Genomic DNA, 26,754 nt, shown 5'->3' with positions numbered 1-26,754 from the left:
ATTTAAGATATGATATGATCTAGATGTTGTGTTTGTATGACTTTGGTGAATATATGTTATGTTTGATTATATGACTAACCCTTGTTTGTATTTTCCTTACCGGGCTTAGAAGCTCACTGGTTATGATGTCCTTATTTCAGGAAATTAAGGATAGAAAGGCCGGTGGCGAGTGGGACCTAAGAGCTTCGTGATGTATTCATTGGGGACCATATAGTCGAGTAAGATCAAGCGAGCCAATTTTTTTTTTTTTTTAAGTTTGTTTTATTTAAATGTTGCTCATTTTTATGTTAAAGACAAGTATTTTATTTTTATAAAACCATGGGTCCATGTATTTATTTTTATGTTTTTATTCAATAAAATAGAAATATTTACGATTATGACCCAACGTTGTGTTCTCGGTAATCTATGAGAAATTAGGGCGTTACAAGTTTAGTCAAGTTTTTGTACTGTTCAGACTTTAAGTTTCAAGAACTCGGTTTTGTAAGGTTCTTGTGGGTTGTAACATTGAAGATTGAGCAACAAAGAAGAATGTCTGGTGCTTGTTTCCCCGTGGATGTAGACACTCTCATAGAGTGTTGAACCTCTTGTGTTGTTCTTCATTTACATTACAGCTAAGTTTTCTAGTTCAATATTTCTATTTCTATTTCTGTTTCAATTCTCATTTTATTAATTCAGTCCAGTTAGATCTATTATTTTGTGTGATTAAACTAATCACAACATATTTTTAAATGATAAACCTCTTACTTTGAATAATAAACAAGATATCCTAGAGCATTTGAACTGGGTCATTTCTAACCATGCTTGTGAATCTATTTTCCCTAGGCTTAAGTTTTCATTTACTATTTTATAATTTGGATCCTAGGGCTTTTACTAACATTGTGATGAAAGTTCCATTCCTCCAAAGGATAAGTTTAATAAAAAGTTTTTCTTTGAGAATGATATGCTAACCGAACCTTCTTGCTTTCCACCTACTGACTCTGCCTGTGTGTTGACTCTATTATTTGATAAATATATTTCATAAATAGAAGGATATTTGTGTCAACTCACTCCGAAACATAGCATCTTTAAACTTATGAACATTGGATCAGGATGACAGTAGTGGCTATCCTCTATGACATGGTTTAAGTCAATTTGTGGAAATGAAGTTGGAATTTGTGGTATTGTAATTCCCACCCGCTGACTTAAAAACCCACTAAAATCTACCTTACGTCTTTTCGGTAGTTGCATCGATTATTTTGGAAGATTTGACTGTTACATCTATTACAACCAAGCAGGGACATTTCTGGTATTGTCAAAAGTTTTAAAACTAAACTCATATATATGATTTAGAAAGAGCTTCAGAGGTATGTTTTTTATTCATTCTGAGTTTTGGGGTTTTGGGAAATACATGGAGAGAACTTGTAAGGGTGGGTTGTGAGAGAGAGTTTTGATTCTTGGAGTTGTTTTTTCTTCAAGAACTTACATGTAAGAGTTCATCTGCTCTTCACACAAGTGTTTCACCATTGGTGACTTGTATAGCTTAGAACTTTGTTGATCATAGGTTGTAACAAAGAACTTGTCATAATGGAACCCCATTCATGGAAGAACTGGATTAGACTAACACATTATTAGCTGAACCAGTATAAAATATGGATGTCTCTTTCCTTTTACTTGTACTTTGTTGATTTTAGTATTGTTGTTTGAGTTTGAATATTGCTTGTTTTGAGTTTTGTGTTGTGTATTTACAGCACAACTCATCAATACAAAGTTGAGTTTGGATGTTTTTAATTTGATATTGCTTGTAAAAGCATCATCTACCTTGGATGATTTGGAGCTTTCCTTGTGTCTACTCAGGGAAATTTGGAATGACATGAAAATGCATTGCATAAAATATCTACAGGTCTCTCCAAGAACTTGTTTCTTGGGCCCCATTCTTTTAGTGTATAAAGATGTTGTTTCAGCCTCTTCTAGTGTCTTCCTTGATTCACGAATAGACAGACCCATGATTTCTTCGTAACTCCTTAGGCCAGTATAAACTAAATGTTGATGTTGCCATCTCAACAAAATTAAAAACGATGAGAATAGGAGCCATTGTTAGAGACTACAGAGGTCAAATTTTGTCGTCTTGCCATTTCTTTGAAAGGTGTTTTCCACTCTTCAATTGTGAAGGCCCAAGCTTTGCTTTAAGCGCTCACTCGGTGTTCTATTATCAAAATTCCAATCAATTATTTTGTGTCAACGCAAAAGTTTTAACTCATAAGATCAATAGCTCCACTAGTTCTATTTCGGTTTTAGATGATTTTGTTCATTATCTTCGTTCCTTACCTTTCTTTGATGTAGCTAGAGAAGCTGATAATGAAGCTCATATAATTGCTCTGTTTGCATTAGGACTAGATAGTGAACTACATAGATTATGGAATGATATATACCATATTCCTTTTCTAATATCCTTGTACCTATTGTTCTATCTTAATTAAAGGATATTTCCACTCAAAAATAAAAATAAATAATTTAAATAAGGTTGCAATCGAAAATTGTATACTTAGATCGGATATATGTTAGCATGACATCACCATTGCACGATCTTCCCAAACAGAATATTATTTTGTCATCGGCTTTGTTCTGGTCGGCTCGGTGGGTTGGTGAAGTGGTGTGCCTAATGATCCACCTCTTTAGTCCATATCCCAATTCTTCATATTACCAACACTTGACCATAGTTTTTTCGTTCAATATACATTACACAATCATTTTCTTACTTATAAACAATAATTACTTTCACATTGTTGAGCTTTTCTTTTTTCTTTCAATAAAGAAAAAGTTCAATTTTTGTTGTTAATACTCACTCCCGAATCCCAACCCACCATTATTTTTCTCTTTCACACCATATGATAGTGAAAGTTTCTTCATCAAACTACCATATCCTTCCATAGTGGTGACTTGTGTGGACCCTTTTCTCAAAACAATGGATATAAATATTTGTATCCAGAAACAACCTAAAAAAAGGGCACAGGCTTATATATAATTAAAGCAATAACCCAATTAAACACCACAAAGTAAACGCACCCAAATGCTCTTCCTTTTCTAGTCAGTTCTTACACAATGGCACCAAAATTTAGCTTCCACTGTTTCACTGCCATAGTAGCATTGGTTCTAGTTTTCTTCTCAGCAATGGGAATCAGCAGTGTAATGGCTGATCCAGCCAAAGACAGAGAGGATTGTATGGATCAGTTGACGGGGCTGGCCACTTGTCTCTCCTACGTTAGTGGCCAAGCCAAGGCCCCCACCCCTGACTGCTGCAGTGGCCTAAAACTGGTTCTCAAGATCAAGAAGAAGTGTTTGTGTGTTATCATTAGAGATCGTAATGACCCAAACTTGGGCCTTCAGATCAATGTTACTCTTGCTTTGACTTTGCCCTCTGTTTGCAATGCCCCTGCTAATGTCTCCAAATGCCCCGGTACCTATTCTCTAGCTTTGCATTATTTTTATTCTTAGTTAAGTTTGGTACTATATATTGAAAAATCAATTGAGGTAGGAGAATTACATACATATATAGATAGAAAAGAGAAAAATATAAACAGAAGCATTATTGACAGATTATCAGCATGAAAATTTGGCACTTAACTATACACAGTTCTATATGCCAAACTTGGAAAGTAAACCAATCATATCCACTAATAGTGTTGTAGAACATATAATTATCATTGTTTCTGTCAATTACTAATTCTATTCAAAATATTGTTTTTCTTTTCATGAATGAATGCAGAGCTTCTAAACATGGATCCCCATTCACCAGAAGCTCAAGTGTTCTATGAGATGGAGGCGAACAACTCTACTAAGACCGCCAGTGGTCCTGCTCCAAGTCCTACTGGTACTATGGCTTTCACTTACAAAATTCTAATTCCTTTAAAATATATACATTTTTTATTTAAATGGTTTCACTAAAACGAAAGATGACTTTGGATTCCTTCTCTATGTGGGTACTTTACAATGGTCACAGCTGGGGGTCCTGTAAATGTGCAAGGCAAAGGTTCACATTCAAGCAGGGGGACTGGTCAAGACAAGTGTGGATGGAAAGCCATTTTTGGAGGGGTTATGCTCTGGACTGTAATGGCCTTTCATTGGATCATGTAGGCAGTCGATCGAAATTTACTGTTACATCACAATCTTAACTAGTTTTACATACGTTGTTTGTTCTTGCAAATATGTTTCACATATTGAATAACATCAAAAGAAAAACAAGACGGGGTTTTATTGGAAAAATGCATGAGATATTGATTGATACAACGATTAAAAAAATTAAAATTTCATTCTTCACAAAAGTAGTGGTTCGTCTTTTTATGTCCCTAAAATCTAACTAAGTGCCAAAAAAGTATGCATTGTAATAATTTAGTATATTTTAATAAAACACCATTGTGCCAAATTTATTCTATAATAAATTATATTTTTTTTATCATAATACTACCAATTATTATGATTTATTAATTATTATAAAGTTCACTTTCTTTATTTATTATATAATATATTGCCATCATTTAGATAATACAAAAAAAAAAAAAAATTTGTATATTCTAAAAAAATATTAAAGAAAAATTTGAATTTCTACCATTAATGTAGCCCATAAATCAAAAAGAAATCCCCTTCCCATTCATATGTTGTTTCACACATTACCTAAAATACCGTTGCTATACTCATATTTCTACCATTATTTAATAAAACTTATACGGGTAAGGCATATGCTTACTATTATATAATATCTAGAAAGGATAATTATGCATTGCGCAATCTTTTATAATTATTAAAAAATATACATATTTTAAAATATTTTTTTGAAAAATTGTAGAGTAGGGAGTCATTTTCACTGTACTCATGCAAGATGTTTTTTATATGGACACGTGAGAGCGTCTTGATCACATTTTTTTTCATAATGGTGTTCATTGTTTAACAAACCTCTTGCGAGGTTTTCAAAAATTTAGAAAAAATTAAAGTGTCGAAAACAAAGTTCAAAAAGCTTGTTGTACATGTGGTTTATTATTATTATTATTATTATTATTATTATTATTATTATTATACGCTTTGCATGCTTTTTTTTTTTTATAAAAAGTCTAAATTATGTATAATAAAATTTATGTTTTGTGTAAGACTTATTTTGGCCGATTACCCATTTGAACATTTTATTTTTAAAAATTAACTTTTAGACATCGTGTTATGTCAAAAGATTAAATGCAGGAATTGGTATATCGATTCTTTGAACATTGTATTTTGGTCGATTACCCGTTTTGACCCTTTATTTTTAAAAACTAACATTTAGACCTTGTATTTATTCACAAGGTTCAAAATTCTTTATAAAAATTAAATTATGTATAATTTATGTTTTCTGTAAAAGTTTACACAATTTTGAACATTGTATTTTAGCTGATTACCCGTTGGGACCTTTATTTTTAAAAATTAACTTGTGGACCTCAAGTTTTGTCAAAATGTTAAAAATATAAATAGATAGATATGTTATTTGAACACTATATTTTGACAAATTACTCGTTTTGACTATTTATTTTTAAAAGAGTAAATGACGTCTAAAATACCCAATATTTTCAAAAAGTTGCACTTTTATACCCAATCTTTTTTTTTAGTGGTAAACATATTCAATTTCTTCAAAATGTTAAACTTTTATACCCAAACTTTTTTTTTACAGTAAATATACCTAATATTTTTAAAATGTTGCACTTTTATACCTATTTTTAAAAATTGTTTTGAGAAATAATAAGAAAGTGAATGAAAAATATAGGATTTTAGTTATTTTCAAAATTTTAAATTATTTTCACTTAAAAAATAATAAAAAAAATTAAGATTAGTAAAATTAATCAAAATAATTAAAACTTATATTTTTTCTTTACTTTTTTTTATAAAAAAAAACTTATATTTTAAATTGATGAAAATATATAAGTTTTTAACTATTTTAAATCATTTTTATTAATTTCAATAAAATATTTACTAATGTTTGATTTTAAAAAGTTATTTTGAGAAAGAATAAGAAAGAGAAAATAATTTAAAACTTAAAAAATAATTAAAATCCTATTTTTTCCTTCAGTTTCTTATTATTTATCAAAATAATAAAAAAAATAGGTATAAAAGTGCATCATTTTAAAAACATTGAGTATATTTACCGCCAAAAAAAAGTTTTGCTATAAAAGTGCAACATTTTGAAGATATTGAGTATATTTACTGTTAAAAAAAAGATTGGGTATAAAAGTGCAACATTTTGAAAATATTGAGTATTTTAACCGTCATTTACTTTTTTTAAAAATTAACCTTTGGACCATGTTTTTATTAAAAGTGTTAAAAATTCTTTATAAAAAGTCAATTATATAAATATATATAATTATCTATATAATTTATGTTTTCTATAAGGGTTCACACCATTTTGAACTTTGTATTTTAGTCGATTACTCGTTTGGACCCTTTATTTTTTTTTAAATTAACTTGTGGACATTGTGGTTTGTCAATTATATATAATTATTAAAAAGATTATTAAAAATTAGTTATTTATAAATAAATTAAGATATTTTAAATTTTGAATTTGAAATATGAAACAATAAAAAGATTATCATGAATTGGAAAATCTTCAAGATAAATTTGAATTTATATATGGTTGATTTATTATAATATTTATTAGAAAATTAGTTATTAATAAATATTAAAAAAAGAGTTACGGAAGAGGCATTGTCGTTATTGATGATTTTAGATATTTTATTTTTTTAATTATTTAATAATCATAAATAAAATAAAATAAAAATGTAGTGTTATCCCCAAAATTTCAGTTCGATGATGTGGCAATCAGATGTGACAGGTGGCAGTGCATGATCGTCAAACGGATCATCAAGTGGCACATTAATGGTCAATAAATGTATTAACCAATGGAAGTGTAAATGTTAGAAAATGACCTACGGAGTTGTGATATCACTGATCGGAAGATGGTTTTACGTGGTCAGAAAATAATTCACCTGACTAGATAGGAATTTATCTGGTCAGGAGGGAGTCTTACCCGACCAGTTACCTCATAAAGAGGTTTCACTCGACCGGTTACCTCAAAAAGGGGTTTCACCTGACGAGTTATGTCAGATTGAGGAGTGTAGCAGACCAGATGTGTCAGAATCTCAGGAGTTAACTGCCCAGTGACTTCTTTACAAAATCTCAGTAACAACTTCAACCCAAATCGCTCGTAACTACCGCGCAAATCTCTCAGATATCTCGAAGTAATAGCTCGATTGTTGTAATTTGAATTTGTTTATAATTTTATTAATTAAAGTTTGTTGAAACAACCAAGGACCCCGTCAAAACGGGAGATTTTTCATGTACGATCCATGAGCCTATAAATAAAGAGCTCATGGCATCATTTTAGGGGATTTGATCTTTTGGAGACTTTTAAACTCTCTAATTTTGAGACTTTGGGACTGTTACTTGGGGCATTCTTGGGGCATTTTCTCAGAGAGCTTAGAGAGAGAAAGCTTGTATTCTCTAGAGAGAGGAACTTTGTATTTTTCTACTTACACTTAAGAAACTCAGTTGGCTCAGGTTCATCTGATCTTAAGTGTAGGCTACATATATCACAACTCCAAGTGGATTAGGCTATTACCAACAAACTAGGGCTTAACCACTATAAAATTTATCGGGTCGTTTTTATTTTCTATTCAAGGCTATTGTCTTCATTGTTGTTTTAGCTTCTACTCGTCGTTGGCCAAAATTGTGTTCAACGTTTTTTGTGCTTTCATTGAGAGCATGAATAGAAGAAATACACTACTATCCTACCAAGATGGCATCTAGAAAGCCCGGTACGTAAACTGCAAAAGAAACTGTTAGACAAGAAGGTCCTGCACCTAAGAATCCTGACAGTGAGCCCAGGGTCTTTCTCGAGGAGACAACCCCAGAGGTCGAACAACTCTAGGAAGCCGGGGCTTTCCAAGAAGAGATGATGCAATTCAATGCTCGACATGAGTCTTTCGCTGAGGAAATGGCCAGGCAAAAGGCTGCATGAGAGCAACAAAGGCAGGATATGGATGCCAGAAGCGAAGAGATCAGACGACTACAAGAGGAAGTCGGCAGACGACATTGTGTGGCAGCACTCGCTCTAGAAGTGGCTACCCAGTTGGCCCAAGCCAATACTCAAGTCGCAAGACGAATTGCTGCCCAAGGAGCACGATATGACAATGTTGGTCGGAAGTCCCCTACTAGGAAGACAAACTCTCAAGGACCTGATCAAAGTCGAAGTAATCAACTGGTTAGACAGATGATGGCACCCGCTATAGAATTAGGTCAACGCAAAGAGAGAATTCTAGAACCTATACGAGAAGCCACCGGTCAGAAACTTACCGATCAGGAAGTCACCAGTTGGGTAGTAAGAAGACTCTGCCTGGGCATAACCAGACCAGAACTCCTCGAGACAAGAAAACTTCACAGTATAAAGACGGATATGGTCGGGATGAGGCTAATAGTCATCAAACTGACCGCCCAAAAAAAAAGAGGGCAACGACCAACAAGAGGGAGGAAAGGACCGTCCGGGTCGTACCGAGAAGTCGCCACTACATCTTGGGCAGTAGTGTAGTAGGAGAGAGAGCAGATCCCGCATTGTAAGCCCTCCAAAAAATCGAAGAGTACGGTGTTCGATTGGCTAGGAGGACATGCTTCCCAGAAGGATCTAGGGGACGTCATCAGCAACAAGAGGAAGACTGCCCAGGTCAAAGGGCAAGATCTTACCTGCCCTGGCGATCAAGTAGAGATACTTGACGACAATGTACCAGACGGAAATGTCCAACCAGGAGGTCAAAACGCTGAAACATCATCAGTTGCACCGATCATTCAAGCCCAACTTGATGTACTAGCGACTACAATGCAAAGTTTGGCTAAGTGACTTACCAGGTTGAATGACATCAACCATAGGAATGACAACCCTTTCGGTATACTTGAACAGTGTTCAATTAGTCAGTAAGCTGGGCAATGTTCAACTGGTCGGTATATTCTCGCAAAAATCAACTGGTCAGTCAAATCGAGCATTGTTCAACTGCTCGGTGGATCAAGAAGTGTTCAACTGGTCAGTAAATTTGAAAAGTTGTCAACTGGTCAGTAAAAACTTGGGAGTGTTCAACTGGGCGGTATTCACCTTGTCGGACAAACTGACAGTAATTGGGCAGTGTTCAACTGGTATGAAATTCTCCATATACTTTATGTGTTTCATGACTAATTAACCATCGATCACTTGGGAGCACATAGGTATACTGGTATATAATTTATCTTGCTACAATTATAGGGTGAAAGATAGAAAGTTCTAGGTCAGTGATTTAGTCCTGAGAAAGGTGTTCATCAAAGACCCATCAGCTAGAGTCCTATGACCAAACTGGGAAAGACTTTATCAGATCAAGAAAGCTTTGTCTCTTGGCACTTACAACAAACTTTATTGACTGAATGGAGCCTGGTCCGGAACCACTGGAATGGCGAGCATCTGAGGATATATTATCACTAAATACTGCTTTCAGAGTGGTAGCTTAATTTCAAATTGTTTAACTTGTTATTTAAGTTTGGTTTATGAGGTGGTTATTTGCTAACCAGTCATTTGTTTTTGAACATTTTTTTTTGTTTAAGACTCGTTATTAGACACGTTTTTTCCCTTTTTAATTTACGAGTAATAAAAGAGACTACGCGCAGCGTGGTCGATTCTTGCTACAAATATGCATGTGTGTTAATTTTTTGAACAATGTTCAACTGGTCGGTAAAACTGGACAGTGTTCAACTGGTCGGTACATTCAAGCAGTGTTCAACTGCTCGAATATTTTCCATATATTTTGTGTGTTTGACGAGTAATTAATTGCTTGAATAGATTCGGTCAAGTAGCAAGTGACCAATGATCTTTCAACCCTCGATCACTTGGGGGGCGCATGGGGTATACTAGTATATAATTTAAAACAGGCAATAAGGGCACGAGTTAAGATATTTGTTTTTAGGCTGACTTGTAAATTTTTGAAGTAAAAAAAGGTCATTAAGCTAACTCGTTTGACAAAGCTTAAGTAACTTGGAATTTTTCAAAATTTCACGTTAGAAGCAAATATTCGTGTGAAAATAAACATTATGCTCGTAAAATGTTAGAGCAATAAGAGTGTGAGAAAGTATACTTAGTAGGGACTTATAAAATGTCTAGAATTTGTAGGTTAGAAAACTAAGTACTCATGCGAAAATATAAGGCGTACATCAGAGTCACTTTACTATTCACAAAAAACTTATAATTTTTTAAGTCTAAAAAGACCTAGAATGTTTCAAGTTAGCAAAGAAAAGTAAAATATAAATTCCAACAGCTTGGTCGTATGAGAAAAATATTAAGGTTGCTAAGCAACAATTGTCTTCACAAAAGTATAAGAAAAAAAGAGTAAACTACTGGCCAGGTACAACGTTTTGCTGGTCCGGTGCAAAGTTTTTTTGGCCGGGAGAACAGATACAACTTCCCTGGTCGGCTGAGTATGCATCACTGGTCGAGTAGGAAACTTTGTGGTTGGATAGGATGCTCTCTGGTCGGCTAAGAGTGTCTACTGGTTGGGTACACTAGCCTTTGGCTGGCCAGCACCGTCGTCAACATCCAGGACCTCCTCTGGTCGGAATGATAGAGCAGGAGAGGCAGGCACAGTGCCAGCTAGAAGAACTTGGTCATTTAATATCCTTTTTGCACATTTCTAATTGTTATCAACATCTCTACATCCCAAAATTAATTATGCATACAAGAAAATCAAGAATTAGATTAATATACAATTCATTTGACACCTTGGAAGTGAAGGCTTAATCATTTTTCATGCAAAATCATAGTTTTGTCTATGGAATGTTCGACTCCAACCCTAAAAAATATCCAAACACTCATGCATACATGATCAGATAGTGAATAAATATTATTACAATCTCAAAATATAATTTAAACACATAAAATAAATTAAACACAACAAATTTTCACAAAAATTTTAATAAAAACTCATGGGAGGTGATCATATACCTCTTGATGACCTTGGTTGTGATCTAGGTGACTTCTTGCTCTTTAAACCTTTACTTAGCCTTTTCTCTATATTTATGTACTCCCCAACATATCACAAATTAGTTTACACCAACATGAAACTTAAATAAGACCAATACTCAAACTTTGACAAAGTAGAGTTAAGACTTTTACCTTTGGTAGTCTAGCTTTTTCTCTAACTTCAAACCCAAACTCAAGTGACCTAAAGCTATGCTTATAGAAGAAAGAGATGAGATATGCGTGTTTATGTGCGAAATCATGAAAAATTCAGAGAGAAACACATGAGGTACTCAGCTGACTAGAGAGAAGGAAGAAAGTTTTAGAGAGAAGAAATTTTTGAGAGAGAAAGTGTTTGTAACAAAAGAAGACTTTTTGACTTTTTACCTATTTATAAGTGGTAAAAATAGACACAAAATTACTCTTTTACCCCACCTAGCTGCCACCCATTATAAGCCTAATTACCCTTTGATTAATTTCTTAATTAATCTAACTTGAGCTAATTAATCTTAATCTAAATGTAATTTTCCCAAAAAGTTACTATTGTAGAATTTTTTTTCTTATATTTCCAAATTTAAATTTTAACCTAGGGTAATTAAATTAAATAGACATTGTTATTTAATTTAAGTCATCAAACTCGAATATTTGTTACTCAAAATAATTTAATTAGCCAAAATCTCATTTTAGGCTAAAATGTTGTATAAAAGACATTTTTAAAGATATCAAAATTTTTTACCTTAAATTAATCAAATAATTGAATGCCTAATGTTATTTTTCCATAATTATGCTTCTCAAATCATAATTATTCGAGAATTCATCCGGTTAGGGTTTTTATTTCGGTTCAGGACCAAAATGCTCGGTTTGTCACCAAACCGCACACTACAAACTTAGGCTAACATTTGCAACATAAAATTTGCATCTCAAGCATATATTGTTATTTATAATAATATCCACATATACTTCACCACCCCGTTCCTAGTTCCTAGTAGGTGCCCAAAATGTGGGGCGTTACAGTCAACGGTCTCTTTTAAAACCTTCTATGATAAATGTATGCATGTGCATGTGCTCCTATACTAACGTACATAACACAAGTGATTTCATGTTGTAGATACAAAAGTCAAAAGGTTACTTACCTGTAGTGCAATGCCCCACGTTTCAGGCACTTACGTGTAGCTAAGAACGGGGTGGTGAGATGTATATCGATATTATTATAAATGATTGTTGACGATGAGAACTCGTCAATGAAGTTAAGTTAAAAAAAAATCAAAGTCTATTTCTTATCAATGAAGAACTTCAACAATGTAATCAGAAACTTAAATGCTTGGAAAATAGTTGCAGAAGAAAAATGGGGAAAAGAACTTGTATTCCTTTGTTGTCTCAAGCTATAATGTTTTTTCCAACCCCCCTCAATGTTGAAGTGGGGTTCCCTTTATAGTGGGCTCTAATGGCCCCTGATACATTATGGTCCAGGGGACCAGATTGTACACAAGTACAGTGTTAGGAGAGTGGTATCAGGTGTAGTGGTGTCGGCTTTAGTACATGGTTAGAGTCAATGGGAGCACCTCTACTTTAGTACCCAATTGTGCCTCCACTACTTTCCTAGTATGAGTGTCAGAGATTGGCTGGCGATGACCACAATAGCTACCTCACTTGTACGACCACTACTTATCCATACTCTAACTCTTAGTTTGTGAGGGTGCTCCGTACTTCTTCTGACTTAGCACCGAATCGTTATGAGGCTCCCCCTACCCTTCCTTAATCACGTGCTAAAGAGGTTCTTGATTTCATTCCTCGTGAGGCTCACAGCAAGATAAGTGCCCCGTTGGTGGCGCTTATCTCAAGGAGAGAGATAAGGCCTCTTCAACGAAACCTGCTACGCATGCGTCACGAGATGCCTCGAGGAGGCCATCTATCGCGAGGCCCTTAGGGACAGTTGTGGTGAGGCAAGGTGTGGGTGCTGTATGATGCGCGAGGCACGAGACGCCTCCTCTCGTGAGACGCGAGGCCATCTGGGGTAGGCGCGTGAGGCGTTGCCTTGCTGGATGTGCAAGGTGTGAGACGCCTCCTCTCACGAGGCCATCTGGGGCAGGTGCATGAGGTGTGGCCTTACTGGGCACGCGAGGTGCGAGACGCCTCCTCTCACGAGGCCATCTGGGGCAGGCGCGCGAGGCGTGGACTTGCTGGGTGCGCGAGGCACGAGACTCCTCCTCTCTCGAGGCCATCAGGCGCGCGCGCACGAGGCACAAGATGCCTCCTCTCGGGAGGCTATCTGGGGCAGGCGTGCGAGGCATGGCCTTGCTGGGTGCGCGAGGCGCGAGACGCCTACTCAAGCAAGGCCATCAGGCGCGTGCGCATGAGGCGCGAGACACCTCCTCTCGCGAGGCATGGCCTTGCTGGGTGCGCGAGGCGTGAGACGCCTCCTCTCGTGAGGCCATCAGAAGCGCGCGCGTGAGGCGAGAGATGCCTCCTCTCGCGAGGCCATCAGGAGCGCACGCACAAGGTGCGAGACGCCTCCTCTCGCGAGGCCATCTGGGGCAGGCGCACGAGGCGTGGCCTTGCTCGGCGCGCGAGGCACGATATGCCTCCTCTCGCGAGGCCATCTGGGGCAGGCGCGCAAGGCATGGCCTTGCTGGGTGTGCGAGGCATGAGACGCCCCCTCTCGCGAGGCCATCAGGAGCGCTCGAGGTGCGAGACGCCTCCTCTTACGAGGCCATCTGGGGCAGGCGTGCAAGGTGTGGCCTTGCTGGGTGCACGAGGTGCGAGACGCCTCCTCTCGCGAGGCCATCAGGCGCGCGAGGCATGGCCTCGCTGGGTTCATCGAGAGGGGGGTGGTGCGAGACAATGGTGGCCCGAGAGCATCGTGGCTCAACCATGTAATTAGGTGCTTATGGGACATTAGCACATGCATTGGGTCTTCTACAAGCATGGAATTTTGAGTATCCACACTTACCCCCCAATCTGGGAGAGGACCTTCAGGTGCTCTGGTAGACTCTTCTCTTTGGTTCTTATAAATAGGCCTTCAAAGCATATGTGGTGTTTGTGATTGTCCTTGCTATTACTTGAAATTGAATATAAGCCTATTACTTTGCTTTGTGGATCCCAGTGTAGGTGTCAAGCTCTCTCTTGACCATTGATCAGGCCTTAGGTTCGATGGTTAAAATGAGCCTGTGGCTCCTATAAATAAGCCTTCATATCTAGCCCATTATTTACACTCCATCTCCTTAGCTTAGTGGATTTTGAGTCTTTAACCCTTTCAAGAGGTAAGGGGTTAAATCCTTCACAACCTCACTTTTGCCATCTTTTTTTTTTATATATATATATTGTGTTGTTTCTTTTATGCCCATACTCATGTAGGTACTTGGGGACTAAAACACCATTTTCCTTTGTTTTTGTAGGCGCATACTTTCGTCCCTTTGCCTCTCTTTGACCGTGGCTGTGCTTTTGGCCCTCAACCTCCTTTTGACCACGACAGCGCCTAATTTTACTTGCTAGAGGTATACTTTCTTTCTCCCTAATGTTTATTGGGTCCAAATTAGCACCACTCGAGATGGGGTACTTTCGCCTAAGCTCGTCGTGAGTTAACCCAGTTGCATGCCCTCATTCATACCCTGTAGTTGGTTATATAGAGCGCTTGTGCCTAGAGGTTTTGAGCCCATACCTTTGTGTTTTGTAGTTATCCTCTCATTTATACGTGAACCCTTTTTGCTTTCGGGACGAGGTCTTATGGCATGTGAAGGACCATTCGACGCTCCTCCGGGGGTCGAGGTTGTTGACTTGTCTTCAGACTCGGAGTCCCCCGAGGACAACCCTCACCAAGACTACGACACCTTAAGGCAGGCCCGTATTCGTCATCTTGAGCACATGGCTGAACTCAGACATAAAATCTGGGTGGTAGAGAGTGAAATAGACTCAATTTTAAGGGGAGACGGAGTATCTTTCCACCTTGACCTTAACGACCATATAGCGAACATTAGGGTGACCCTTTTAGATTTGCAGATGGAGTTGGAGTTTATGGAGGGAAATCTCTCGCCTGAGCCTCCTACCCTGTTTTCCCTTAATGACTATCATGGGGTCGTCTTGTCTTCTCCTCAACCCTTGTTCTTGGTCTACCCTTGCTTAGCACTTCCACACTCGGTGCCTTGGTGGAAGACCCTTCCTAGGAAGAAAAAATGGAGGGTAAAGTGCCCTGTTTCCACCTCACCTTTTTCTTTTGGTTTTGTAGATATGCCGAAGAGAGCACGACAACAGGTGACCGCTGAGAATCAAGACACTAGCCCCCATGTTGGCATCCACCCTAGTGTCCCATGTGTCTGAAAATAAATTGTTGGAATTAGCGGAGAACTACCGTGTTAGCCCGGAATACAAATTATACGTTCCTTCAAACAAGTGTCAGGCTGATCGCCCAAGTCCAGGTTATGTGGCCATGAGTGAGCATATCTTGAAAGCGGATGGCACAATCTCATTACACTCATTTTTCGGAATGGTTCTCAACCACTTTGACCTTGCTCCGCTCCAGGGTGTGCCCAACAGCTGGCTGACCTTGAGTTGCCTCTTTATTGCGTATATGGAGCGCTTCGGGCGTGCTCCCACGGCCCAAGAGGTGTATTTCATGTACAACCTCATGCCCTCTCCTAAATCCAAGGCTTTTATTTCCTGCAAAAAGCCAATTCTTCGGTCTCCTTGATAGAGGGTTCTGTATCCAACCCAGGGTCTTGGAAGCAGGACTTCTTCTTTGTGAAGGGTCCTCTCTCTGTTCGTGAGCACTTTCGCTCAGCTCCTAGTAAGTACTTCAAGTTTTTTTTAATTTTGTTTTGGAACTTATGTTCGTGTCGACAGCTGTGTTGATTGTCCAGAGAATTTCACCGTGCCTGAAGTTCTTGGGTCGGAGGCGGATGTAATGGATAAATTTCTCGAGGCTGACCTTGCCGAAAAAATGGTTGTACGTCTCTTCACCATGACCAACCTCAACCATCACAAGTTGTCCCCAGCTTTGGAGCTTAAGTTATTGTGGACTATTTTTGGAACGCAGAAGAAAAAGGCTGTTTTGGCTGAACCTCACTCAGACGGGGGTGAGGCAGAGTGTGTGCCAGAGAGGGTCTACCCAGGACATAGGCAACCCCACCGACCATCTTTGTCTCCCAGGGGGTGCCCTCCTTTAGCCCTACAGACCATGACATGGCCTCCCACTCCCACGATCAATAGGCCATGCCGAGGGGCTTCGTCTGTCCCTATTCTGAGGGCTTCGATGCTTTCCCTCAGGCTTCCCTTGATCTTGGTCCATCGGGGGCTCATTTTTCCGATCTTCCTACGCCCCCTCCTGGTCCATCGGGGGCTTATTTTTCCGATCTTCCTGCACCCCCTCCTCCTTCGGCAAGCGGGTCATCTATCCCTACCCAGCCAAGCACCCTTGGCTCGGAAGGGGGGCCCTGGGTGGGCCACATGGCAGCCTCTTATGGGCAACGGTATGTCCAGGTCACCACAGATCTTCCTGAGGCTGATTGGAGAGGTCTTGGGAGTTTTGCTATGTCGGAGCTCGGGGAGACTCTTGTGCATTCCGCCACTTGGGTGAGTTCATGCATCTTACATCGACCTTATCCCTTTTCTCTCTCTCTTTTTTTTTTGCTTATCATCGTTATTGTTATTTTTCTTGTGTATACCTATACAGTGGCCCAGCGATTTGTCGACTCGGCTCAGGACCTTTCCGCGTCGAATGCTGAAAGGGGCCGTCTTATGGTCCAGGTCTAAGGGCTTGAGAGGGAGCTTGCTGAAACCAAACTTAGGCTGGAGAAGAAGAGGGTGATTGCCAAGGCTGTGATGCTGCAGGAGAAGGTCACTTTCTTGGAGGCCAACCTTGAGGGTGCAAAGGCTACCATCGCAACATTGCAGGGGAGGGTTGCTTCCTTAGAGGCGGATAAGGCTGACATTGAGTATAGATCCATAGAGCGCGCCCTCTATGGGGTATGGAGGTAAAATCAAAACTTCAATTTTTTCTCCTTTGGTGAGCATGCCATTGCCAAGGCGGCTGAGTGGAACGCCTACGGCAGAAGGCCTTGAGATTGTCATGCTGCGTTTTTTGCCGTTTCAGTCTAATGTGGTTTTATGCTCATTTGAGCCTTATTTTGCTTGTAATTTCTCTAAGTCCTGTTACATTATCAAAAAAAAAATTATATATATATACATATGTGATCATTCATCTTTATTCCTCTATGTTAGAGGTCCTTTTGAGCCCGCACAATGGGGTTCGATAGGTTCTCTTTTTTACTTATCAGGCTTGAGGTCCTTTGGAGCCCATGCGAAGGGGTTCAATAGGTCCCTCTTTGGTGCCTCTTGATTGTACCTATAAGGATATATTGACCCCTTGGGTTCTAGTTATCCTTTTATATATTTATGTGCGCGCTTATTATCTTTTGTGAGAAGCGTCTTTCTCGTCGTTATTCATAGTACTATTTTTGCAAGGGTCTCTTTTAGGACCCTTTTTGGCTAGACGGCTTGGTGGCTGCTCTAGGCTTTTTGGTGGGTGCTTCTCCTGGGGCACTTCCTCTTGTGGAAGCATTTACTCTTATTAGGATGCTTTTCTTGTAGGACCTTTTGACCTCCTTGATGTTCATAAGGGTAGCTAATCCTTGTGAACTCAAGCGATGTCTTACAAGGTCTTCTTCTTTATTTGTAAGGGGGGGGGGGGGGGGGGGGTTCCTTTTAGAATCCTGATATAAGGGGTCCTTTTAAGATCTCTTTTATAAGGGGTTGTTTTAGGATCCTCCTGATAAGTGGTCCTCTTAGGATGAGGGGTCCTTTTAGGACCCTTCTGATAGAGGGGGTCCTCTTAGGATGAGGGGTCATTTTAGGACCCTCCTCTTTGCTATATATTCTGCCCCCCAAGTGGTTGGCGAGATTTATCTTGGCAAGCACTTTGATCAGTCCATTCATGCATCTCAATAATCATCTTGGTTAAATAAGAACTTTTACTACATGTTTGTCTAATGTCACATCATATTCATTGGAAGCAGGTGAAATACATGCTAACATAATGTGACTTTGTTCTTACAACATATTAAGGAATCTAATTTTGCCTCCTACGTCACAGCTATTACATTAGACTTGCACGTTAGAACAATAACACTCTAGCCTCAGACATGGGGGTCTCACTGATAATATTTTTTTTAGATGCTCTGCGTTACATGCTCTAGGTACCATGGTATCATCCAAGCGTGCGAGCTTGTAGATGTTAGGGGGCACAACCTAGGCAACTTGATAGGGTCCTTCCTAGTTTTCTCCTAACACACCCACACTTGGATCTCGAGTGTTGGGCAGGACTTTTCACAACACGAGGTCTCCAACTTTGAACGCTCTCTCTCGCACCCTCGAATTATAGTATCTTGCGGCTCGTTGCTGATATGTGGCTAGCCTCAGTTGTGGCCTGTCTCTCTTAGCTTCCAACAGGTCCAAATTCCCGGGCAATACTATGATATTGGCCTGGTCATCATATGCTTGTGTGTGGATGGAGTTAATCCTCAATTCTATTGGAAGGACAGCCTCGCAGCCATAGGCCAAGGCAAAAGTCATCTCTCATGTGATGGAACAAGGTGTGGTCCTGTAAGCCCAAAGCACATTGGGAAGTTCTTTGACCCAGGCCCCTTTCAACCTTTCAACTTCTCCAACTTTGTTTTCAGGTTCCTTTTTAGGATCTTGTTGATGCACCACTTGTCCATTGGCTTGTGGGTGCACTACAGCAGAGAAACTCCTCTTGATTCCTTTTTCCCTGCAATATTCCTCAAATACTCCTCCTTCAAATTGCATCCCATTGTCGGAGACTATCTTGTAGGGTACTCCAAACCTACAGACGATAAATTTGTTGACGAAGGTGGTGATTTGCTTAGTCGTTATGTCGACTAGAGGTTCTGCTTCCACCCACTTAGTAAAATAATCGACTGCTACCACTACGTATTTCGCTCCTCCTCTTCCTGCTGGCAACACTCCAATCAAGTCAATCCCCCACACACAGTGAAGGGCCACGGACTGGTCATGCTCACCAGCTCATTTGGTGGCTGTCTGGGGTAGTTTGCATGCCTCTGGCACTTGTCACACCTTTTCACGAAATCGCTCACATCCTTTTCCATGGTAGGCCAATAGTATCCCTAGCGGATGGCCTTTTTTGCCGTGGACTACCCCCCAGCATGATTTCCACATTCCCCGTCATGAATCTCTTGTAGAATTTTTAAAGCCTCTCCCTTATTTACGCACCGTAGGAGCGGGGTAGAGAAGCCTCTCTTATATAAGACCCCATCTACTAGGGTGTATTGGGCAACTTTGTAAGTCAGCCTGCACGCATCTTTTTTGTCCAAAGGCAAGACCTCGTCAGTTAAGTACTTCGCGATGGGCGCAAACCATGACTCCCTCGGGCTATTGACCATATGGATCATTTCTTTGGCTATGCTCGGCTTGGAGAGGTATTCGACCGGGATGGACTCAAGCATGTCTTCGTCTCGAATAGAGGTGAGTTTTGTGAGTGCATCAGCGTTTGTGTTTTGCTCCCTTGGGATCTGTTCTATGGTGCATTTTTTGAACTGATCTAAATACCCCTTCAACATGGCGAGATATGCAGCCATTTTTGGGCCTCTAGCTTGATATTCACCTTTCACCTGGAACACCACGAGCTGTGAGTCGCTAAAGACATGCAAATGGGTTACCTTTAACTCCCTAGCTAGCCACAGGCCAGCCAACAGTGCCTCATACTCTGCTTCATTGTTGGAAGCTTCGAATTCGAATCTCAAGGCACAATACATCTTGTGACCCTCAGGTCCCATCATTACTATGCCAGCGCCGGCTCCTCCTTCGTTAGATGCCCCATCTACATGGAGGCTCCATTCTTCAGGGTGCTTTTCCTCTTCATTCGCCGGTTCATTCTCTTCTATTTCTCCCTCCTCATGGGGTCGGCGTGCAAACTCGACTATAAAGTCAGCAAGTACATGCCCATTGATTGAGGTCCTTGGGGTGTAAGTGATGTCAAATTGACTCAATTCAATCGACCATTTTAACAACCTTCTCGAAGTTTCTGGTTTATGCAAGACTTGACACAAAGGGGTCTTTATGAGCACCTCGATAGCATGAGCATGAAAATAGGGCCTCAACTTTCGAGAAGCCACTACCAAGGTGTATGCCAACTTGTCTATTTCTAGGTACCGAGTTTCTGTGTCTACCAACCGCTTGCTCACATAGTACACGGGCTGTTGATGCTTCTTTTCTCCTTTGACCAGGGCGGCACTTATAGCATGTTTCGATACGGTTAGATACAAGTACAACCTTTCCCCTTTTTCTGGCTTGGCCAAAAGGGGTGGTTTTCCAAGGTGTTCCTTTAGCTTGGTAAAGGCTTCCTGACAATCATCATCCCAAGCGAACTTTTTGCTCCCTTTTAGGATGTTGAAGAAAGGGAGGCATTTGTCAGTGGACCTGTAGATGAATCTATTGAGGGTTGCTACTCTCCCTGTTAAGCACTGCACCTCCTTCTTGCTTCGTGGTGGGCTCATTTCCAGCAATGCCTTGATTTTTTCAGGGTTAGCCTCGATACCTCGGGAATTCACCATAAAACCCAGGAACTTTCCTAATGAAACTCCAAAGGTGCACTTGAGTGGGTTTAGCTTCATTCTGAACTTTCGGAGGGTGTAGAACATCTCCATGAGATCGTTTGTAAGCTCTTATGCCTTCTTTGTCATTACCAACATATCATTGACGCATACTTCCATATTCCTTCCTATTTGATTTGCAAACATTCTATTCACCAGCCTTTGATCAGTAGCACCTGCATTCTTTAAACCAAAAGGCATCACTTTGTAGCAATAAATCCCCTTGTCTGTTATGAACGAAGTGTGCTCTTCATCGGCCAGGTTTATGGGTATTTGGTTGTACCTGGAATATGCATCCATGAAGTTGAGTAGCTCGTGTCCCGCCGTGGCGTCTACTAACTGGTCTATCCTAGGAAGCGGGAAGCTGTCCTTAGGGCAGGCCTTATTGAGGTTAGTAAAGTCCACACAAGTCCTCCACTTTCCATTGGGCTTTGGGACTAACACTGGGTTTGATACCCATAGTGGGTAGAATGCCTCTCGAATAAACCCATTTGCCTTCAACTTGTCAACCTCCTCTTTTAGGGTCACGTATCTCTCTGGGTCCATCGCTCTCCTTTTCTGCCTCACAGGCCTTGCTTTTGGGTCGATGTTCAGATGGTGGCACATGATCGCTGGGTCTATCCCTACCATGTCCTCGTGACTCCAGGAGAATACGTCGAGGTTGGCTTTCAGGAATTCTACCAACTTCTCCTTCACGTTACCCATAAGTTTTTTCCCTACCTTCAACTTTCTCAACGGCTCATTCATGACCGTGACTTCTTCCAACTCTTCTACTGGTTCGGCTCTAGGTTCCTCTGCGACTCGCGGGTCCAACTCGTGTGGGTTTGCACCTTCATGCACAACCATTGCCATAGGCACTGAAGGCTTCGTGGTCGTGCGGAGGGATGTGTTATAGCATTCCCTTGCTTCCTTCAGCTCTCCTTTCACACTTTCTATTCCCCCGGGAGCGGGGAATTTCATAGCTAAGTGGTACACAGAAGTTATCACCTTCAATTCTCTTAGGGAGGGTCTCCCTAATATCGTATTGAAGGCTGAGGCGCAATCTACCATGACAAAGTTGGCCATTATGGTAGTTTGTTTGGGTTGTTCTCCCATGGTGAGGGCTAACTCAATTGCCCCTAGAGGCTGTATTGAATCTCCTGTAAATCCATACAGGGAGGTATTGCAGGGCTTCAGGTGCCGGATGTTCAATCCCATCTTCTCCAAGGCAGGGCGATACAGGATGTCTACAGAGCTTCCATTATTCACCAGGACTCGATGTACCCTCATGTTCGCAAGCTGGACGGTCAGTACCAATGGGTCATTATGGGGGAAATATACACCCCGTGCATCTTCTTCGGTGAAGCTTATCGAGTCATTCTCTCCCTTAAAATTCTTCGGGGGATGTTGCTCCAAACTTAAGACGCATGGGGGTGGACTTCGTCTGGCTTCCCTGCCATACTTGTCTCGCCCTTCCCTTGATTCGCCTTAGAATCCTGGTCCTCCGAAGATGGTCCTAATCTCTCCCTACACCTCTGGGGCTACTTCACGTGCCCGCGGCAAAGATGCCCCTTCTTCTGGCCTTTAGTTCTCTTTTCGGACGTATCTGCCCAAATGTCCCCTGCGTATAAGCTCTTCAATTTTTACTTTCAAATGATTGCATTCTGCGGTGGTGTGGCCGATATCTTTATGGTACTTGTAGTATTTACTGGTGTCTCTTTTTGGCCGGTCTTTTTTCATCGGCGGAGGCCTTCTAAAAGGGACCTGGTTTACTTTCGTGACAAAAATATGCTCCCTCGCATGGGTGAGGTCAGTGTAAAAGGTGTAGGGGCCTTGCCTGCACTCTTCCATGCACTAGGGCTTCCGTGGCCGATCCTCCCTTGTTCCTTCATAGACCTTCTTCTTCTTTGCACCGCTTTGGTTCTCCCAGATTGAGGGTTTTAGTGGGGGTTGGCCTTTTCCAGCCTTAAGGCTCTCGTGACCATCCTCTACACGAATGTATTTCTACGCTCGCTTGTGGAAATCATCCAAATCTGTGACCTCTCTCTTGAGCATGTTATCCCATAACTTGCTTCCCGGGCGCACTCCGACCGTGATGGCCATTTTTAGCTCTATGCGGGTCAATCTCCCTACCTTGGCCGCCTCCATATTGAACCTGTGAATGTAGCTCTTTAGACTCTCATTTTCTCCATATGAAAGGTTAGCAAGGCTGGTGCCCGGCATTGTGTAATCACACACGGCGTGGTGTTGTTGAAGAAACTCATCAGAAAAATTTTTCCAAGATCTGATAGACCCTGGTCTAAGTCTTTTGAACCATTTGTACGCTGGTCCTTTCAAGATGACAGCAAAGCAATGACACCTAGCTCCACTACTAATCCCCCTTAACTTCATCAGATCGTTAAATGCGTCCAGATGATACTTGGGGTTTGTGTTTCCTTTATATGGGGTCATATGAGGCTCCTTGAAGTTGGCTAGGATTCAGATGGCCTGGATTTCCTTAATGAAGGGCAATTCATGGTTGAACTCGTCCTCGATTGCTTGTCCTCCAAATGCGGTGATGATCTTGCTGCGGAGGCTCCTCATTTCAGTGTCTAGGTCCTGTCTCCTTTTATTCAAGGAGTCTCTCAATGTGGACGGGCCGACCTTTCCTTTTCCTTTGTCCTCTCAGGGTGCCATAGGAGGCATAGTCCTTTTATCCGCCTTTCTCTTATTGAGCTCTTCTCGCAAGTCTAGGGGTGTTTCCTTTGACGTGACCTCAACTTCACTACGTGGGTTAACATTGTTCCTCTGCTTTTGCCTCTAGGGCTGATCAGGCGGTCCTGGATGTTTGCGCTGTTTCGTTTGGGGAGTATTATTGGTGGAGAGTGGTGTTCTCCCATCGTCCACTAACACTGTGGTTTCTACCCCCTCTTGTCCTTTCTCTTTTCGCCTAGGCAGAGGTATGCTCGATTTTCCTTGTAATAGGCCATTCAACACCTCTTGCATGTTCTCCAAGGTGGTTTCTAGCCTTTGGTTCTTGCGGTGCAATTCACGTATCTCTCCTTCGTAAAATCAAGATTCAGAACTCGAGCTCACGGAATGGACCCAGGGATGCTTGTCAAGTATGCGCGTCGATGGGCCCGGATCTTGCCAGCCGGAGTTCGGCACCTGCAACAGTTTTGGGAGCGGGAACTCACCGGCATCCCTTGCAGGGGTAGTTGCTGACTTTGGACGGTTCTCATCAGGCAGGACGGTCGGGGATGAGGCCTCCCTCTCATCTTAGTGAAACTTAGGCACCTTTAGGGCATCCACATTTTTGGGTGGAGAGGGATTCTTCATGGAGGCCTTCAGCTGGTCTCCATCAAGGTGGACCTCCACCGCCCATGGCTCTCTCAGTCGCTTAGAGCGTCTTGGCATCTCTTTATGCCAGAGTTAATGAAAGAACAGTGGCTTGGCACTTATCCTTCCCACAGACGGCGCCAAACTATTGATGGTAAGAACTCGTCAACGAAGTTAAGTTAAAAAAAATCAAAGTCTATTGCTTATCAATGAAAAACTTCAACAATGTAATCAGAAACTTAAAAACTTGGAAAATAGTTGTAGAAGAAAAATGGGGAAAAGAACTTGTATTCCTTTGTTGTCTCAAGATACAGTGTTTTTTCCAAGCCCCCTCAATCTTAAAGTGGGGTTCCCTATATAGTGGGCTCTAATGGCCCCTGATACATTGTGGTCCAGTGGACCAGATTGTACACAAGTACGGTGTCAGGAGAGTGGTATCAGGTGTAGTGGTTTCGGCTTTAGTACATGGTCAGTGTAACGCCCCAACTCCAGGGATCGTTACGGTGTGCCTTATAAACAGTGCTAAACTCGCTAATCGAGTTTTTTTGGCCAAAATCGTGTAACTAAGTATGATTAGCGGTTTAGGGATTAAAAATTTTGGTTAAGAGGTAACGTTTCCTTAGAACGTTTAATATATATGCTGGGATCCAAAAATTATAATTTCAGAGTCTATTACAAGAAAATATTTACAACAGGCCATTCTACGCGGAAAAACAGGGTTTAACCCTAGTTCCCCTTTAAACCTCGGTCGTGGCGGACGAGCAGCTGCATATGTACACGTCATCACCTAAGCTCTCCAACTCAAGGATGGTCCAACTTTCTCTTTCCTTTACCTGCACCACATAGCACCTGTGAACAGAAGCCCAGCAAGAAAACACAATATAACATAATATAATATCATCAGTGATTGTATTAATTATTCACGACCAACAGTCCAAACAAATAGGTGACTATCACAAAAGTCACAAATATGGGGACAGCACCCTTTAGCCATGTGATGATAGGATCACCAGGGCTTAACAAATAAGTGAGCATCTCACTAGCTTTAACAGGATAGGTGCATGGTGATTAGTCACCAACATAACCTTCCTCCTGACTCTAGAGTCATAACTGTGGAACAACGTTCCCTAGCCATGTGACAAATAGTCACCGGGGCCATATGCCCTGGCTCTGAATAACTAGTCTCAGACTAGCCAAGCGCTTATAATTTTCATTGACCTTCCGGTCGGTCCACCATTAATACCCCATATGAGTCATTCAATGCTGATATCGATTAGATCTAATCTTCATTTGGCTCGGTGTTCATAACGCTATGCCATTTCTGACCAGAGGTTAGTAAAACACGACCAGTGTTCAACTCATTGTGAACTTGACTAATAAGTCACAGCTTCACAGATGGATCTAACACCATTGCCGATTCTGACTAATAAGCCAGTGCCATACACAAGTAAGTCATGCCACCAAACATATATTGCATATCCCATATCCATATACAAGGTATTCAACATGCTTACTTAACTAGTACAAGTACAATTAGGAGCATGCACGAACACAGAGGCTCAAGCTCTGAACGATATCATACTCAGTATATAAAGCATGTCCTAATCTCATGTCACTCGTGCATCATACGCATTATATTTAACAATTCAACATGCACCAATAATAGCCATGCATGTCATCCTTAATAATCAACCAACATGCATCAAGAATAGCCATGCATGTCACATATACACAGGGTGCAATTTTCTTACCTCAGATTCGAGCTAGAATCAATATAAGAACGACCCTTGAGAACGATCAACCTTTAAACCCTTAGCGGTCACCTAATCATAACTAAATATGGGATACCATCAATAAAATGATCAACATAGATTACCAAACAAAAATCTAGCCTCCGGGACAACAATCCAAATTAATCCAAGTAGTAGGAACACTCCCGAGGCCTATAACCAAGTTCCCGGGGTCAAAACATGCAAACGAGGTGAAAACTGAGCAAGGGCTGCGGCCCTAGCACCTTGGGTCGCAGCCCCTAGAATTTCCTGAAGCAAGGGCCACGGGGCCCTTCACCAAGGACCGCGGCGCCCTTCACCAAGGGCCGCGGCGCCCAGCAGGTACAACACTCCCACCTGCTTCTTCAAAGCAGGGCCGCGGCACCCCAAGAACAAGGTCGCGGCCCCCAACTCTGGGCCATTCCCAAACGTGTTTTTAACACTCCAAAGCCTCCAAAATCACACCTAAACATTCCCCAATAATCAAATCAAAGTTCCCAAGCTTCCCAAAGTTCCAAAACTCTCAAAACCCAAGGTTCAAACCAACCAACAACTCAACAATTTACAAAATCTAATTCAAAGCTTAGAAACTCGAAAAACTCAAAACTCAAACTTCGATTACCTTCAATTGGGTTATTTTCTGTCAAAACCTTTGGTCAAGAAGCTCCTAATCTTTCCTAGGATCACTATGCCTCGACCCTCACTTGATTCTGACTCCTAGAACTCGAAATTCCTTTAAGAAAGCTTCGAACGGTAAAATAGGCTATCGAGAAGGGAGAGAGAGACTTTCTAACGTACGTTCTTATCTGACAAGCTACTTCGAGCTTAAGTAACCTCAAATAAAACCTAAGGGTCGAGGTCCCGAAAACACCCCCAGGGACATTATAGTCAAAACTTCCAGAATTCCATCCTGATCTCAAATACTCCCAATTTATCATCAAATAAACATTTCTATTACCCCAAACTTGACCCCGTTATGAAAAAACCGCTAACTCATAATCTATGATCGTCTCATGCCGAATAGCTCGAATATATCTCCATAATAATAAAATCT

General features: G+C 41.0%; 1 protein-coding gene across 1 annotated transcript; it reads left to right on the top strand.

The window, feature by feature from the left end:
* Positions 1 to 2,979: 2,979 nt before the first annotated feature.
* On the top strand, positions 2,980 to 4,239 carry LOC133782373 (non-specific lipid transfer protein GPI-anchored 14-like). Its single transcript, XM_062221660.1, has 3 exons — positions 2,980 to 3,433; positions 3,743 to 3,847; positions 3,977 to 4,239. The coding sequence occupies exons 1-3, from the start codon at positions 3,079 to 3,081 to the stop codon at positions 4,108 to 4,110; spliced, it is 594 nt and encodes a 197-aa protein (XP_062077644.1). The 5' UTR covers positions 2,980 to 3,078; the 3' UTR covers positions 4,111 to 4,239.
* Positions 4,240 to 26,754: the final 22,515 nt, after the last annotated feature.

This window comes from Humulus lupulus, chromosome 6 (assembly GCF_963169125.1).
Source record: "Humulus lupulus chromosome 6, drHumLupu1.1, whole genome shotgun sequence".
In the NCBI taxonomy this organism is placed as follows: Eukaryota; Viridiplantae; Streptophyta; class Magnoliopsida; order Rosales; family Cannabaceae; genus Humulus; species Humulus lupulus.
The sequence above is the reverse complement of the archived record's forward strand: the minus strand, read 5'-3'. Positions and strand labels throughout refer to the sequence as shown.